This window comes from Phocoena sinus, chromosome 4 (genome assembly GCF_008692025.1).
Source record: "Phocoena sinus isolate mPhoSin1 chromosome 4, mPhoSin1.pri, whole genome shotgun sequence".
NCBI classification, from domain to species: Eukaryota; Metazoa; Chordata; class Mammalia; order Artiodactyla; family Phocoenidae; genus Phocoena; species Phocoena sinus.
The window spans coordinates 19,151,648-19,168,494 of NC_045766.1; the positions used below are offsets into that span (position 1 = coordinate 19,151,648).

Below are 16,847 nucleotides of genomic sequence, written 5' to 3' on the forward strand. Positions count from 1 at the left end.
AGCCGTGTCTTGTCTTTCTGTTTGTTTATTTGTTTTAACTGTAATCCTTCAGTTTTCTGAGGAAGAGATGGTATATGACTTGGCCACAACTTAATTATGGATCCACTAGTGCTCATGGAGGGCTAGGGAATTCCCTTTTAAGCTAAGGCCACCTTTATCTTGTTAACATTCCCATGTATGCCATGAACCTCTGCCTTAGGATTATCTGGGTTCTGCATTTTCCCCATGACCCTCTAAGCTGACTACCCTTCTCTCCCCGAGGCTGTAGGGATCTCCTGTCCCAAGACAGGGGCCTCAGATGCTGTTCCAGTAGATCTCCATCTACTCCTACAAGAGCTGCAATGTCAGAGACAGAAAGCTTAGCAAAAGCATGTAGTTATGAAGACACCAGCAGAGAGGTACACAGCACCTAGTCCACTGACCTAAAGTGTGGTCAGTTTAGGGTACAGCATATTTGATGGGATTTAATTCTATAGTTAAATGTACAAACCAGTCCTCTAAAAGAGCAGAGATAGAGAGATGGCTCCTCCACTCTGAAGATTCAGGCCACTACTGATATTCCTCCCGGCCAGGCACAGTGTCTGTGTCTCTCTCTCTCTCTCTCTGTTTCTCTCTTTTAAAGCAGATTCAACAAGCTATGCCGCAGGGTATATTTGCTGAGCTATGGCTGAGGGATCACCAACAAGAATCATGAGGCACAACGACTTCAGGCCCCACTTGGCGTTGCGCTTATATCCTGGAAAGACCTAAAGATCCTTTGTGGGGGCTAGGACTTGGCGGTCCATTATTATCGAGGCTCTACAGCACGGTACTGGGGTCGTTGAAAATGTGTTTTGTTGTACTTGGCTTTCCAAGCCCAGATCCGAGAAGCTGTCTAGTGCTCTGTTAGACCTTCGTGTGGGTCAGAGGGCTATGGCAGTGGCCACTGCCAATTCCTTCCCAGCTGACATGAAAATTTTTTCTGTGGATTTGATTCCAAACCTTTCCCTACCTCCTAATCACATTTTTATCCTCATTTTGGTTAGTGTACTCACTGTAATTCTCTCAGTAGACTCAAGGCTACAAGTGCGGTTAGGTCATGTTGCTCGTTCACGTAGCCTCTTAGGATACTCTTCTGGATTAGAATCCTAGATTCATTTCACATTCTGATTTTGCATCATTGTCACCCACTTGCTCCCTGACTGATATATCTTGAGGGAGAAAGTAGATCAGACACTCAAGTGTGCTTTCTGGAAACCTAGTAGCGTTACTGAACTTCCTCCATGACGAATATAGTTACAGATCTTGGCCTCCTACTGCAGATATTTTGATAGACTATGACCTGTAGTCTGAAGGGAATATACTTCCAGATAGTCCTACTGTTTTATATCCTAAATCAGGAGAAAAGTTTTCCAGCCACCTATAGCTATCCTCCAGCCCAAAGTGTCAGCCACCACACCCCCGAGAAACTTGAGAGAAAGCTCAAAGCTCCACTCCATGTTGCAGTGACTGACCACTAACATAGTTCTCCAGTGTCCTCTGGCCTGAGCCAGAACATTCTCTGGTAAGGTCATTAATGGCCACTTCCCAGCCTATAGTAAAACTCCCATTCTTGACAATGGATGTTTTCCCTACTTAACCTTTTGTGCTTATTTCACTCTGTTTGCCTTAAGCCCGATGGCTGTGTCAGCTCTTTCTGACATGGATTCAAGTGGCATAGCACTTGAATAGTTAATTGCACTTGCTTGTTCAACGCTGTAAGTTTGGTGGGAACAAGGGCTCTGTCTCCCGCATTGTATCTTCCAGTTTTAAAACCATGCCTAGCACTCAGTGGACAGTCAGATATTTGCTGAATAGGTAAATGCGGGTATGTAAATAGGAGCTGTGCCCTGTTTGCCCTTCCTTGCCTACTCCCTGATTTTGTCCCCCTGTCCTGCACCATCTCCAGTCTCTTCTAACCAGCCTTGCTTCCCATGTCACTTCTGAACAACAGGATAGTTTTGCCCAAACAGACTAACACAGTTTTTATTTACCTGACTGCAAAGAATTGGAGGTAAAATAATCATTGCTCTATCCTCTCATTTTACTGAAGGCCCAGAGAGGTCAATTGAGTTGCTCAGAAGCATAGAGCGAGTCTGTACGCCTACATGATTGCTACACCTGTCCTGTGCCTTGGCAGAGTTACATCTTTGGTTAGATGTGGCCGGTCAATATTATCCAGAAGTCTCTTTCAAGTCTTTCCCATGCCCAGGTTTCTTAAGCACCAGAAGCCAGTCTAATAGTATTTCTCAGTTCTTGGAGAGTAATCATGTGTCCCTGTCTCTGCCCCAGCCCCCATCACTTTATTTTCTGATAATGTAGTTACACTCAGTACAGGCAGCTGTTTCTCCCAAGTTATCCCTTCTTATTCTCAAGTAAAATTTATTTCCCAAGCCACTGGGAAGGAGCTTTCAGACTTCTGCATCTAGCTATCCAGTGCCTAAAACTTTTGCCCCAAGTTTTAATTTCCTTCCCATGCTAAAGGTCCTGGTTTGGCCTTGTCTTTTTCAAGAACAGTGGCTAGTCCTTGATTGAAGTAACCTGTCAGTCTACCAGTCTTTGACAGTTGCTGTAGCACAAAAGATTAGATAACTTGGAAAACACTATAATCCCAAACAAATAGTAATAAGGTCCTAACTAGTTTATTGGACTGAGACTAGTAAAGAAATGAATATAAGGCGTACAGTGCAAAATCACTTGATTGGGTATTCAGGAAGAGATGGAGTCAAAATTAGCACAAATGTAGTGCCTGGGTGACTGGGAGAATAATAACACTATCAGAGCGACAGACAGATGTAGAGAAAGAGCAGGCTTAGGGAGGGAAGATAAACTCAGCATGGGACATAATGAGTTAGACGTTCCACCAAACATTGTGGAACTTATGTTTGTGTTTAGCAGGCAGTTGGAAATATGAAGCTAGAGGTCAGGAAAGAGAATTACCCATATCAAGCTGATTTTGATGTCACAGCACTGCCATTTAAGTAGAGTAAGGATGAACAGAGCTTTGGGACACGTCCATTTAAGGAAGGGAAGGGGTGAGAGGTCTGTAGCTTAAAGAGGTTAATGTTTGGGCACTTATGTCTTTTAAATAGGAGTGGGAATGGGAGGTGGGGCAGGCTGAGGAAGAAGATCCGGTGGCGTAGGGCAGAGTAAAGATGCAAGAAAGGGGTGGGGGAGGGGGCAGGGCTTTGAGCTGTAAGTACCCAGCTTCAACAATACAGGAGTGAAGAAGAGAGGTATGGAGACACGTTAATGAAAGGGGGAAGTTGAGGCAACCTGTGTCCCAGAAAGAAAGCAATGTCCCTGCAAAAATGAGGTGAGCTCAGAGGGACTGAGGGTGTGAGGGAGGTAGGGAGCGTTAGAGGTAGGAGGTAAACATCCTAAGGAGTGTGGGAGTCTCCTGCAGGGGAGTGCAAGGCTGGCGGGCCCTCGGTGAGGACTCCACTGAGGGGGGATGGCGTACCCTGAGAGACCAGGCAGCCAGGTTTGGTGGTTTTTCTACTGTAATACCAGCAGTTTGGGATCTGAAGCAGGAATGAGTTATGGGAGGACAGTGGAAAGGAATCTAATATGTGGAGTATCTGAGCAGGGCATCCAGGTGAGAAAGAAAGGCATATGAGGGTCCGATAGATAGGCAGACGTTCCGGGGCTGGAAGTGACAATGAGGACAGAGGGTGGATGTGCATAAAGGTAACGGTGAGATTAGGTTTGGTCTGGAGTGAGAAATAGATCAATATGTAAGTTTTCTTCAGCCACCTTGGAACCTGCAAATCACTATGTTTTTAAAAAATGACCATTCCTTCTGCCCTACAACTGCAGTGTGGTTCTCTGTTCCTAATAGTTGGTAATCTTCTCTCAGGCACTGTTCATTTCAACTCTGTTTTCTTCTCTTCCCACTCGGCTTGAACATCCTGAGATTTCTCACCCTCTCCTGTTCTGAGGTCAGCCTTTAACTCCTCTCATTTTAGTCTAGGGCATTGACCCTCAACCTTGGCTGCACACTGGACTCTAACTGAGGAGCTTTTTAAAAAAATACAGGTGCCTAGGCCCCGCCACAGAGAATCTGATTTAATTGGCCTGGGACTTTGTTAAACTCCACAGGTGATCTTCCTACATGTTCCCCCAGCCAGGTGTTCTCCCAGGTGAAAGTAATGACTCCCATTAATGTGTTGCCCACACTGGGAACTACCTGATGAGCACAGGACTGCTCTAACCAGGGCAGTGTTACAAGCATGGCTGAGCATAAGGACTCCAGAGTCAGATGCCTGGATTCCTGTCTCAGCTCCGTGATCCTAAGCAAACTCTGGATTATCTAGAATCTTCAATTTCCTAATGTGCTGATGGGGAATAATAATGCCTACAAAAGGCTTAAGTCACATAATGTAACATGCTTATTAGCACAATGCCTGGCACATAGAAGTACTCAACAAATAATAGTTGTTTTTGTTAATATTTGTGTTTTGATAGCATTAGCATTTTTTCTTAATATGCTATATTTCCATAGGACCACACAAATTAAACTTAATTTCTTCCACACACTATTTTGTATCTATGCATTGTTTAATGAAGGAAAATCGTAGGCTATCTTGTTTTTAAATTTTAAAAAAATAATAAATCTTCATGATTGTAATGATTACATGTAGCAGGACTTGGTGCTACAGTGAAAGTTGGCAAGGATTACTTTTCTAAATATTTAGCTTAATTTCCACTTGCTTGGGAAGAAAGTAGCCACAGGGTGGCTCTGTCAGAAACCCACAGATTTCTTTTCATAAGGGCTGAGTGTGGACCATGATTTTTCAAGAAACTCACTCTGGCAGGAGAAACTCTGGCAGGAACCTGCCCAATGGTGGTTCAGTCGTATCTTGCTTTTTCTCAATACTGTTTATGCAACACCTCTGCAATATTTATCACATGTAATTATTGTTTTAAGTGTCTTTAAAAATAAATGAAGAAACATAATCTGCCCATAAGCCTGTCATTCAGTCTGGCAGGTTCTTGGTGGGGTAGCCCTACCTTTCTGATGAGCTGCCTGCCCCCACTGCAGAATGATTGTTCCAGAGGCAAAAACTCTTGCTGAAAACATTAACTTAAAATGGACATTAACATACTTGCATTTACAAGCAGTGAAGTTTGTCATCTTCGTGTTGTTATTTATGCAGCATTAACCTTTTTCTCCAGATCATTGAGACTGAAAATATGATGGACCGAATTGTGACTGGCTTGTCTGAGTCTAGTGTCAAGGTGCGGTTAGCTGCCGTCAGGTATGAGCTTTAAATGGCCTGAATAAAAATCCTTTGCCGTGTGTTTAACCTGTGTCCTTTCCGGACCTTCACCGAGTAAGCACAGAATCCAAATGTTACTTGAAAGTATTCTCAGGTGAATTCATACAGTGCGTAACACTGTTTAACAGAGAAGCTAGCCTGAAAAGCCTGTGAAGTCCTGAAGTAGTTGAATTAACGATGTCTGTAGATAAACTTGAAGTGTATATTAGTAATTGTGCAATGCCAAGCGGTGTGTTTGAAAAGTAAAAGTTTCGGCTTCTTGTGAAGCTAATTTTGATTATTCTTTGTAGATGTTTGCACAGTTTATCTAGATCTGTGCAGCAGCTTCGAACCAGTTTCCAGGATCACGCCGTGTGGAAACCTTTAATGAAGGTAAGAAGAAAGCAGCAAGTCCACACCTATTCCCACCGAGCCTTTAGTGTGTGAGGTAGCTGACAGCACTCTCTGGTCTAGGAGTGTATCTGATTTTTATGTTAAAGCGTTTTGAACATTTATCTCCTCAGATGTGAGGTTTTAAGCCTCTTTAGAACGTGCAGAATGTATTTCTGAGGTCAGCATCTCGTGTGTGACAGGGGAAGTACATGCCTGGCTTTCTTTCATTAAATGAAACTCTAGTTACTCATCTGATCTCCCTGTGTGTCTAGTATTACACTTTAGACTTATATGCAGAGTCATCTTTGTAATTTTTAATTATAAAAAGGAAAGGAATCAGCCATTTACAGATATAACCTGCTCTTAGTCTTTTGGCAATCCCTGGATATTTTTTAAAACAATTATTACTTCCTGCCTCTCTATTCCAGAATGACTTCTTTGTTAAGACCTAAAGGTCTTTCCTTGAGGGCCAAAAAAAAAAGAAAAAGGTGGTTTAGGTCAAATAATTATCTGAATTGAGACTTAGAATATGCACAGGTTGCTACTAATAATGTTATCCCTGATACAGTATAGAACCACAGGTCAACTTAGTCTCACCATCTTTTTTCTTTTTTTTAAGTAACTATACACCTTGCATTTAATCAACAGATTCATTTGTTTAAGCTTTTGGGTTTTTGTTTTGCTTTTTAGTATCTACTGTGAAAGCCTCTGGGCACAGTAAGTCTACCAAGACTTTACTGCAGAGCTCTTGCCCCCAGCTTAAAGCCTCAGGTTATAATAGAGGCATAAGTATGGTAGAAATAGTTGGGGGAGGCTTCAGGCAGGAAGATTACAAAGTAGCTTTGAATGCAAAAGGAAGTCAGGAGGATTTTCCAGAGAGGAGTAGCGTGAACAGAAACATTACGCTCTCCTTAGTAAAGGGATTTTACTGTTGCCACTCTTGCTTGTTCTTAGATTGCACCTTTTTCATAGCAGCTTAATCTTGATTTATTGATTCTGTCCATTCAAAACAATTTTCTTAAACATATCACTTTAACTTTTTTTTTTTTTTTTGGCTGCGTTGGGTCTCCGTTGCTGTGTGGGGGCTTTCTCTAGTTGCAGCGAGCGGGGGCTACTCTTCGTTGCGGTGCACAGGCTTCTCACTGCGGTGGCTTCTCTTATCGCGGAGCACGGGCTCTAGGCGCGTGGGCTTTAGCAGTTGTGGCACGTGGGCTCAGTAGTTGTGGTTTGCGGGCTCTAGAGCACAGGCTAAGTAGTTGTGGCGCGTGGGCTTAGTTGCTCCGCGACATGTGGGATCTTCCCGGACCAGAGCTTGAACCCGTGTGCCCTTCATTGGCAGGCGGATTCTTAACCACTGTGCCACCAGGGAAGTCCCCATTCAAGATTTTTAAAAGTGCTCTCCTGTTTCCCAAAATAACTTCCAAATATTTTCTCTGGAGACATTTTCTCTGATTGCTCAGCTTGGTACCCCTCTCTCATATGGATCAGAAAGAAGCAACATATGGTTTTTGACTAGTTCTACCTGGACAAAGGTCTGGTGAGCAGTCTAAAAGGATTTTGAGCATTTGGTTACATGTGGGTATAATTACTATCAAACTACTACTATGTTGCACATTTAAAGTATAGTATTAAAAGCCTGGAAGTAAATGAGTGATTTATTTCAGATACTTTTAGGTTTCTCTTAGTTCAGAGGCTGTTTGCATGTCTATTGATTCTTTTTCCACGTTTTTAAATGTTGGTTAGCAAACCACAAGAGAGTAGACATTTGATTTTAGCTAAAACTTTTATTTGTGATTATTTTTTGTTCTTATTTTGGTGAAATTCTGTTTGGTCAGTGTCAGATGTCAACTTCTGAATTTCACATGTTATATCTTATACTGTAGTGAGTAAATGCTTTTAAGAATTTCATAGAATCTTCTGTTTTAATTTATTATGTAATTTGAAAATGAAACTTACAAAAGCAGATTAATCTCTAAAACAATAAATAATACTTTAAAAAGTGAATCATGTCAAGCAAAGCGACTTTTTAAAACAAGTAATAGCCATTTATTAATGTTTCTTTTAAAAGTTACACATCTTTAAAGTCATTTTTTTCTTCTTAACAAAACACAGAATGCCCCTCCCCAAAAAATACCCTGCTCTGAATTCATATGATTGCAAATTCCCCAGCACATAGACCAGAAACAAAGCAACCTTTTAAAAGCCTTGATAGGCGCTCACTTATTTCAGTCAATGATTCTAAGTAGTATAATTTTGGAAAATGATTGTTTGTCTTAATTCAAAAGCATTCATTGAGCACCCACTTTGTGCAATGCCATTTAGTTGATACAGGCCTGGATAAATTAGACTATAGATATTATTATAGATTATTCCTTCAAGAAGCTTAAATTTGTTAGTAGGAAAAGAGGTTGGCAGGGCTGCACAAAGAATTTGAAAGTGAACAGTAGTAAGAGAGGTCACAGACAGTAGCAGTGGGCACTCAGGGGAGGATAGGATGACTTCTGATTGGAAGGGCTCCAAGGAGGCTTCTGGAATGGGACAGCCTTAAGGCATGGATAGAGTATATACCAGAGAGACATAGGAAGGGCATGGCAAAGGAAGGGAAGGGTGAAAAGGGTGTTAAAGTGGGTTGTGGCACACACAGAGATCAGCCTGCATCGTATATGAGATGTGATCTTTATCAACTAGCTAATGATTCACAGAAGAGTTAAAACACAGTATCTTAGGAGAACTGCTTCCATTTTGTAATTCTTGCTTGTTTTTAACTTGGAAACCTCAGACTTGATTTAGCTGATAATATATTTAACTCTCTGAATTTTTTGTGATGATCCATTTCCATTTGCCTAACTAGAGCTCCTAGGATTACTTTTGGGATCATAAACCTCATCCTGGTCTGATTCCAAATGCAAAGGATTTATTTGAAGTGGATATTGCGTATACGTGGTAGTGTTTTTGAAGCCTTCTCTCTTAGAATCTAGAAAGAGGAGGTTCTGATAATAGCTAATGGCAATGAACCTTTGTCATCATGCTGTGTTGTTTTCTGAGTTGAGTAAGAGTCCATGGCAGTTAGTTTGCTGTATAACTGCTATGTACCTGACAACAATTATGGCAGTAAGTTACCTTTTTTAAAACCTTATTTATATAACCATTACTGTGTGACAATTACTGTTGTAAAATCTTTTCAAATATTAATTTTCACATAAACTCTATGAAGCAGACACTATTATTATCCCCATTTCATAACCAAGGAATTCATACACCTAGTTAGTGGTTAAGCTGAAATTTGCACTCAAGCATTCTGTGTTCTTAACTGTGATGCTATGCCGCTTCCCTTATTATTCACCAAATCACATTTAATCTTAAATAGTCCCATCAAGGAAGTGTTATTTTCCTCAATTTGAAGGCTCAGAGAGGTTAAGAAATGTGCTTAAGTTCACACGTCTAGTAAGTGGAGGAGTGAGGGTTGGAACCAGGACTGTGTGATTCCAGTCCTGAGAACCAGTTCCCCACCTTGCCCTGCCTGAGTAGTGGCTTGATCCATCCATGTTCCTAGTCAAACAAGTCTTTCCAGAGACATCAGAAAGTCTCAGGTCCTCGGGCAATTCTGTGGTTTCATAAGTGGCCTGAATATGGTGGAGTAAATTGGGTTAACTTGCCCTAAAACAGTTCTGTGGTCTTCAAACTTTTTACATAGAGCACCCGCTCCCTGACTTGTGTCTATCTCCTTTTCCATGTAGCAGCCCCCATCCTGGAAGTGGGGCTGTAGCTTCTTCTCCAGCAAGATAGATGTGAGGGCCTTAGTCAGTCATAATGACAGCACTATGTAAAGTTTCACTCGATGTCAAGTGGATCTTTCCTATCTCTCCAATATGAGAAATCAGTTTGAAAGATAAATTGTTTTTGTTCTCATTTATTCTTGTGATCTTACCCCATGGTTGCAAACCATTAATAGTATCTTTTATTTTTAATCCCACAGGTTTTACAAAATGCACCAGATGAAATCCTAGTAGTAGCATCTTCCATGTTATGTAATCTTCTTCTTGAATTTTCTCCAAGTAAAGAGGTTAGTGTTGATTTTCTCTTCCTAGATGACTTTTAGTTTAGTTTTAGTTAAATAGTTTTCACAGTAGTTGTTTAGTTAAATAGTTTTTTAACTATTTAACTAGAGTTTAGTTAAATAGTTTTCACAGTAGTTGACATTGAAATTTGAGGATTGGTGCTTAAAAGCTATTTCTGAATTGTTTGGTTTGGGGGTGCGTATTAAATCATTTAAAAATATGATTATCATTTCCTCTTATCCCTTTTCTGCCTGGCATATGAAGTGTATTTAAAAGATATTACAGCTTGCAGTCAATCTAAACTGCCTACAACTGCAAATGTAGGAAATAATTACACAAGTAATAGACTATTTTCAAATTATATGTACTAAAGAATACATTAAGACCCAATTTTGTAAACCAGGATTACAGATCATTTCAAGAGATAACTGCTGGCATTGGAAAATAATCTTTTTAATTTTTAATGTTAATGGTAGTTGTTTAGGGAAGGATTACATTTGGGGATTTTTTTTCCCCTTCTTTTATGCATTTTATAAATTGTTTGAGCATGCATTATTTTTATAATAGGGAAATGGAAATAAACTTTAATAAAGGAGGGGGGAAACCTTACAGATACAGTTTTATCATGTTAAAATATCTCTGGCCTGCCCAATCATGAACTAGGTTTAGACACCATCCTTTATTAAGTACATTTAGTCGTCCCATTAGTTTTATCGTGTTAAAATATCCCTGACCTGTCCAATCGTGAACTAGATTTAGACACCATCCATTATTAAGTACATTTAGTTGTCCCATTTTGATGAATGTCTTTCTGCATTGTAACACCTTCAGGCTTTTGACTGTTAGGAAGACATTACTAACAAGGTGGAGATTCAGAGACAATTATTCAGCAAGCAGAAATCTTGGAACGAAAAGGGAGAAACAACTTCCGTCAGTTGTTCTGAAGGAAGGGGAAGGCGAGATAGGATACCAGAGCTTTTGTCTGTTCCTCTGCCCTGGTGGTGGGGGTCTCGGCTGAGGATGATCTGGTTGCAGTCAGTGCAACACTTTTAATCATCCTGAACAGCTCTTATGTTGCCTCAGATCCACCTTCAGAATATTTAGGGTCTAGTTAGAAAGTAAGTTAGATGAAGTCAGGTATAGGATCGTTAATATGATTGATTTTTTTAATATTAAAAATAAACTGGACTCTTAACTGGAAGGGAAGGAAATGGTATAAGACCATTTATTGGGCCAGTTGACAAAATGGGAATATGGATTATAGATTCAGAAAAAGTATTGTTGTAATGTCAGTTTCTCTGAATTTGGTAAGTGTTCTTTGGTTATCTAAGAGAATATCCTTGTTCTTAGGAAATACTCATTGAAGTATTAAGGGTAAAGTGGCATGATGCCTGCATTCTACTTTCACAGGGTTCAGAAAAAGATAAATAATGTGGATATGGGTGTGTAGAATGAGAGACATAATGATAAAACAAATATGGCAACGTTAAAAATTGGTGAATCTGGTATACAGATTGCCAACAAACACATGAAAGGATGCTCAGCATCACTAATCATTAGAGAAATGCAAATCAAAACTACAATGAAGTATCACCTCACACAGGTCAGAATGGCCATCATCAAAAAATCTACAAAGAATAAATGCTGGAGAGGGTGTGGAGAAAAGGAAACCCTCTTGCACTGTTGGTGGGAATGTAAACTGATACAGCCACTATGGAGAACAGTATGGAGGTTCCTTAAAAAACTACAAATAGAACTACCATATGACCCAGCAATCCCACTACTGGGCATATACCCTGAAAAAACCAAAATTCAAAAAGAGTCATGTACTACAATGTTCATTGCAGCTCTATTTACAATAGCCAGGACATGGAAGCAACCTAAGTGTCCATCAACAGATGAATGGATAAAGAAGATGTGACACATATATACAGTAGAATATTACTGAGCCATAAAAGGAAACGAAACTGAGTTATTTGTAGTGAGGTGGATGGACCTAGAGTCTATTATACAGAGTGAAGTAAGTCAGAAAGAGAAAAACAAATACCATATGCTAGGGCTTCCCTGGTGGCGCAGTGGTTGAGAGTCCGCCTGCTGATGCAGGGGACGCGGGTTCGTGCCCCGGTCCAGGAAGATCCCACATGCCGTGAAGCGGCTGGGCCCGTGAGCCATGGCCACTGAGCCTGCGCATCCGGAGCCTGTGCTCCGCAACAGGAGAGGCCACAACAGTGAGAGGCCCGCATACCGCAAAAAATAACCGTATGCTAACACATATATATGGAGTCGGGGGGGGTGGGGCGGAAAGGTTCTGATGAACCTAGGGGCAGGACAGGAATAAAGACGCAGATGTACGAATGGACTTGAGGACACGGGGAGGGGGAAGGGTAAGCTGGAACGAAGTGAGAGAGTAACAGTGACATATGTACCCTACCAAATGTAAAATAGATAGCTAGTGGGAAGCAGCTACATGGCCCAGGGAGATCAGCTCAGTGCTTTGTGACCACCTAGAGGGGTGGGATAGGGAGGGTGGGAGGGAGATGCAAGAGGGAGGGGATATGGGGATGTATGTATACATATAACTGATACAGTTTGTCATATAACAGAAACTAACACAACATTGTAAAGCAATTACACTCCAATAAAGATGTTTTTAAAAATTGGTGAATCCGGGAGAAGAATATATGGAAGTTCCTTATATTAGTCTTGCTATTTTATAAGTTTGAACCTATTTCAAAATAAAACTTTTTTAAAAATAACTGCACAATTTGTATATAAATCTACATTGCTTAAGACATTTCTAGAATCCACTTGAAAGATGGCCTTCTAAGCATTTGTTAGTGATGGTACATCAGTCCTCTAAGGCTTGAATTTTTTAGAAACTATTTTCAACCAAGTATCATAAGTTAAGTAGTCAGACTAACGCATGCTATTTTAGGTATAAAATGTGATATGACCATAAAAGTACAAGACTGTTTTGCTTGTATGATTGATAGATAGTCCTGAAAGTAGTTCTAAAAGATGAATTCTACAACATATTGATGAATAAGATTAGCAATTTGTAAGGAAGACAGTTCCATTCTAAACCAGCCATATTGCTTCATAGTCACAACTTGTAAAGGACACCTGAGACACATGCTGCATGAAGCAGGTGTGGCCCTCTCAGAGGAGGGTGAGAAGAATATGGATAGGTAATGGGATCATAAGGGTATGTGTGAAACGTACACAGAATTAGGGTATCTCCTGAGCCTTTCAGGACTGCAGAGAAAAAGGAAACAATAGGGTTTATTTTGGTTTTTGGATTTGTGAGAGAGTCATTGTTCTTGACCTTCTCAAGGTGATTTTTTTAAAAGATTTTTTTCCATCATTCTTATTCTTTTTGTTTGTTTTTTCATCTTTATTGGAGTATAATTGCTTTACAATGGTGTGTTAGTTTCTGCTTTATAACAAAGTGAATCAGTTATACAAATACATATGTCCCCATATCTCTTCCCTCTTGCGTCTCCCTCCCTCCCACCCTCCCTATCCTACCCCTCTACGTGGACACAAACCACCGAGCTGATCTCCCTGTGCTATGCGGCCGCTTCCCACTAGCTATCTATTTTACCTCATACAGAGTGAAGTAAGTCAGAAAGAGAAAGACAAATACTGCATGCTAACACATATATATGGAATCTAAGAAAAAGAAAAATGTCATGAAGAACCTAGGGGTAAGACTGGAATCAAGGTGATCTTTATGGCTGCCTCACTGCCTGCTTTGTGAAGGTTGCTTGGAATTGGGTAAGAGTAGGAAAGAAATAGGAATCAGAGTGCCAGGGTATATATACACTTAGTAAACAAACTTGACTTTAAAACTGTTTTTTCTCCTTTCCAATCACAGCCAATTTTAGAATCGGGAGCTGTAGAGCTACTTTGTGGATTAACCCAAAGTGAAAATCCTGCTTTACGAGTGAATGGAATTTGGGCTTTAATGGTATGTTTCACAAAGAGAAGGGAGCAGTTATCAAAGTTAAAACTAAAGAATGTGTTTTTGAAATGTCTATATATATAACTATAACTATATAACTATGAAGTCAGAGAACCATTTTTCCTTACAATTTTTTAAAATAAAATTTATTGAAATTGAAAATAGAGTAATTCTCCATGAATTTTTTAAACATAATTAGAGTAGTTATAATTCAATACTGTGTGTCAGACACTAAACTAGGTGTTTTATATTTGCTATCTCTAATTTTTATTTTACATTATATTGGTATATATCCACCTTACAATTGGGAAACTGGAACGTAGAAGGTAAATGAATCATCTAAGGCCTCACAGCTAATAAATGATGGAAATGGGTTCTGAACCTGTCCCAAGCCCATATTCATCTCCCTGTACTGTGCTATATCTGCTGTCTTTTCACACAAACTTTGGATGGAAATAATCATCTTCCAAGAAAGCACTGAATGTAGTAGATTCACAGTTATTTTTCTCCTTAACTTACCAGCTTTTGGCACTTCTCTTTCTTGAAACTCTTTCCCAGGACTTAATTTTTTTTTTTTTTCACCTCCCTTTGTACTTAGCCTCCTTTTCAACCTCTTTCTCAGGGAACATTCCCCCGAGTTTCAGTTCCCAGTTTCTACTTCCCTTTACACTACAGTTTCAGGGACTTCATCTACTCTCATGGGTTCAACTCCCCCTAATAGTAGAGGTTGCTTTGGAATATACATATCCAGATGGAACTGTACCCTATTCACCAGGTCTATCACTTAAATGGCTAATGGGACTTCATTTGAGGGCTCCCTGACAAGCACAGTTTTAATGTTGAAAATTGAATTTATCCCACTCCTCAAATTCATATTAACTATCTTATTGTCATCAGTTTCCATATTATCAGTTATTATGTTCTCTGTCCACAAAATATATAACCTTGGAATTCTCTTTGGCCTGGGTCTCTTGACACCCAACTCAGTACTCTTTTTGCTCTGCCATGTTGCCTTGTGTTATTAGGTAACTTGATCTTTCATATGTCTTAGATCCTTAATTTTAAGAAGTTCCTGGAGGGCAATAACCACATATTATAATACGTTTCTAGTTTACAAGAGATTTTTTTATACCAAAAGTTGATGTATGAATTATTTGGAATCAGCCATGTTTTTTTTTTTTTTCCTTCAGACCTATTATAGCTTTAGGTTAAGGTGGGGTAATCCATAATGTGTCCAAAAAGGAGAAAAAGGAGCAAAACAGCTCCTGCCCATCTGGGGCTGCTAGTAGGTTGGATACACCTCCTACCCCCGAGAGCTTCCTGCATGATATGGTCCAGCGGATCAGCACCTAGCATAGAACTGTGAACACAGTAGGTGTTTTCTGCCAGTAAAGTTAACAAAACCCACTACTGGGCTTCCCTGGTGGTGCAGTGGTTGAGAGTCTGCCTGCCGATGCAGGGGACGCAGGTTCATGCCCCGGTCCGGGAAGATCCCGCGTGCCGCGGAGCGGCTGGGCCCGTGAGCCATGGCCGCTGAGCCTGCGTGTCCAGAGCCTGTGCTCCGCAACGGGAGAGGCCACAACAGTGAGAGGCCCGCGTACCGCAAAAAAAAAAAAAAACACTACTTATTTTCGTGCATAGTAAGGGAGTACATTTAAGTCTTTCTCAGAGTGCATGGCACAGTATAGTTGTCAGTAGTCATTTTGTTATTAAAGTGAACACAAAGCAACATGATGACCAGAAGGATATTCTCAAAAGTAACCAAGCTCATAGGTACAGAGAACAGATTGGTGGTTGCCAGAGGTAAGGGTGGGGATGGGAGAAATGGGTGAAGCATTTGGTTTTTTAATTTAAATAAATTGAATTTTGAAAAATATAATAGTAGATTTTGTATTTATTTGAGAAATCTTAAGACATGCAGATGCCATGTCAGGAAGTGGTCATAGTGCTCACAGAGGAGTATGTATAGGAGTGACAGTTACCTTTCTTCTGACAGACAGAATTATAGGTGATTAACAGGAATCAGAAAAATGATGTGACTTAACCTTAAGGATTTTCTGCAGATTCTGTTTATACTTTGAAAATTATCAGAATTACTATTAAAGTATAATTTAATAATGCAAATATAGGCATGATTCTTGAAACTTCTTTAATCCTTCCAGAATATGGCATTTCAGGCTGAACAAAAAATAAAAGCAGATATTTTACGAAGCTTGAGTACTGAACAGCTATTCCGGTTATTATCAGATTCAGATTTGAATGTGCTGATGAAGACATTGGGCCTTCTTAGAAATCTCCTCTCTACTCGCCCAGTAAGTAAAATCACCCAGGTTTCCAGATTAGCTACCCCTACATATGCATCACAAAACATTGCCCTGCCTCTCTGCTCCCATCAACATCTGCCCAGAAGTGTGATTCAAATGCTGCCCCTTCCCAGAGAAGCCAGGAGTTGATGTTTAGACCTGTCACCTTCATAGGTGTTCTGGGAGCTGTTTCACCATATGGCCACCTAACCCTCCACTCCTGCACTGCCTGTCCTCTCGTTCCTCCGTGCTGGATGGGAGCCTGCCTTGACTTGTTACTTGATTTTTACTTGATTTGCTGGCCAGGATGGGTTTTCTCCTCTGCCTAAATCACTTATCTCTGGGGCTTCAGCTTCTTTCCCTTTAGAGACTCCTTCTCAGTGCTATTCTGTAGATACCTCCCTGCCCCGCCCACATTGACTGGATTGACCTCTGAAGGTGTCAGCATGGAGAGCAGTGGGCATATGTCACAGCAGGAGAGGCTGAGCCTTGGTGTGGGGTCTTTCTTGTTGTTCTCTAATGTTCCCTGAGCAACAGGGTCAGCGGCCTTCAGGCAGATAAAGAAATGTGGGTGGTTCCCTTCTCTGTGCCTCACTTGTTTTCTGAGTCTTCTCTGTACATTGTTTAACTTTTGGAAGTCTTCTGTTCTCTTCTATGGTCTTTTTCTTTGTTCTCCAAATCATAATTGTGGGTTTCCCATTGTTTTGCAGCACATAGATAAAATAATGAGTACTCATGGAAAGCAAATTATGCAAGCTGTCACCCTTATTTTGGAAGGGGAACATAACATTGAGGTCAAAGAGCAGGTATGTGTTCCTTTTTTTTTTTTTTTTTTTTGGTAGGAATATCT

The 16,847-nt window shown here is 40.4% G+C and overlaps 1 protein-coding gene across 7 annotated transcripts in view; it reads left to right on the forward strand.

The window, feature by feature from the left end:
• The window catches only part of ARMC8 (armadillo repeat containing 8), a 106,527-nt gene that overhangs the window by 70,136 nt on the left and 19,544 nt on the right, over nt 1–16,847 (forward strand). For all 7 annotated transcript variants that reach the window (XM_032629533.1, XM_032629532.1, XM_032629539.1 and 4 more), the window contains 6 exons: nt 5,197–5,279; nt 5,591–5,672; nt 9,649–9,735; nt 13,608–13,700; nt 15,857–16,006; nt 16,708–16,803. In XM_032629533.1, the coding sequence (XP_032485424.1) occupies nt 5,197–5,279; nt 5,591–5,672; nt 9,649–9,735; nt 13,608–13,700; nt 15,857–16,006; nt 16,708–16,803 (591 nt within the window). The remainder of the gene's footprint in view (nt 1–5,196; nt 5,280–5,590; nt 5,673–9,648; nt 9,736–13,607; nt 13,701–15,856; nt 16,007–16,707; nt 16,804–16,847) is intronic.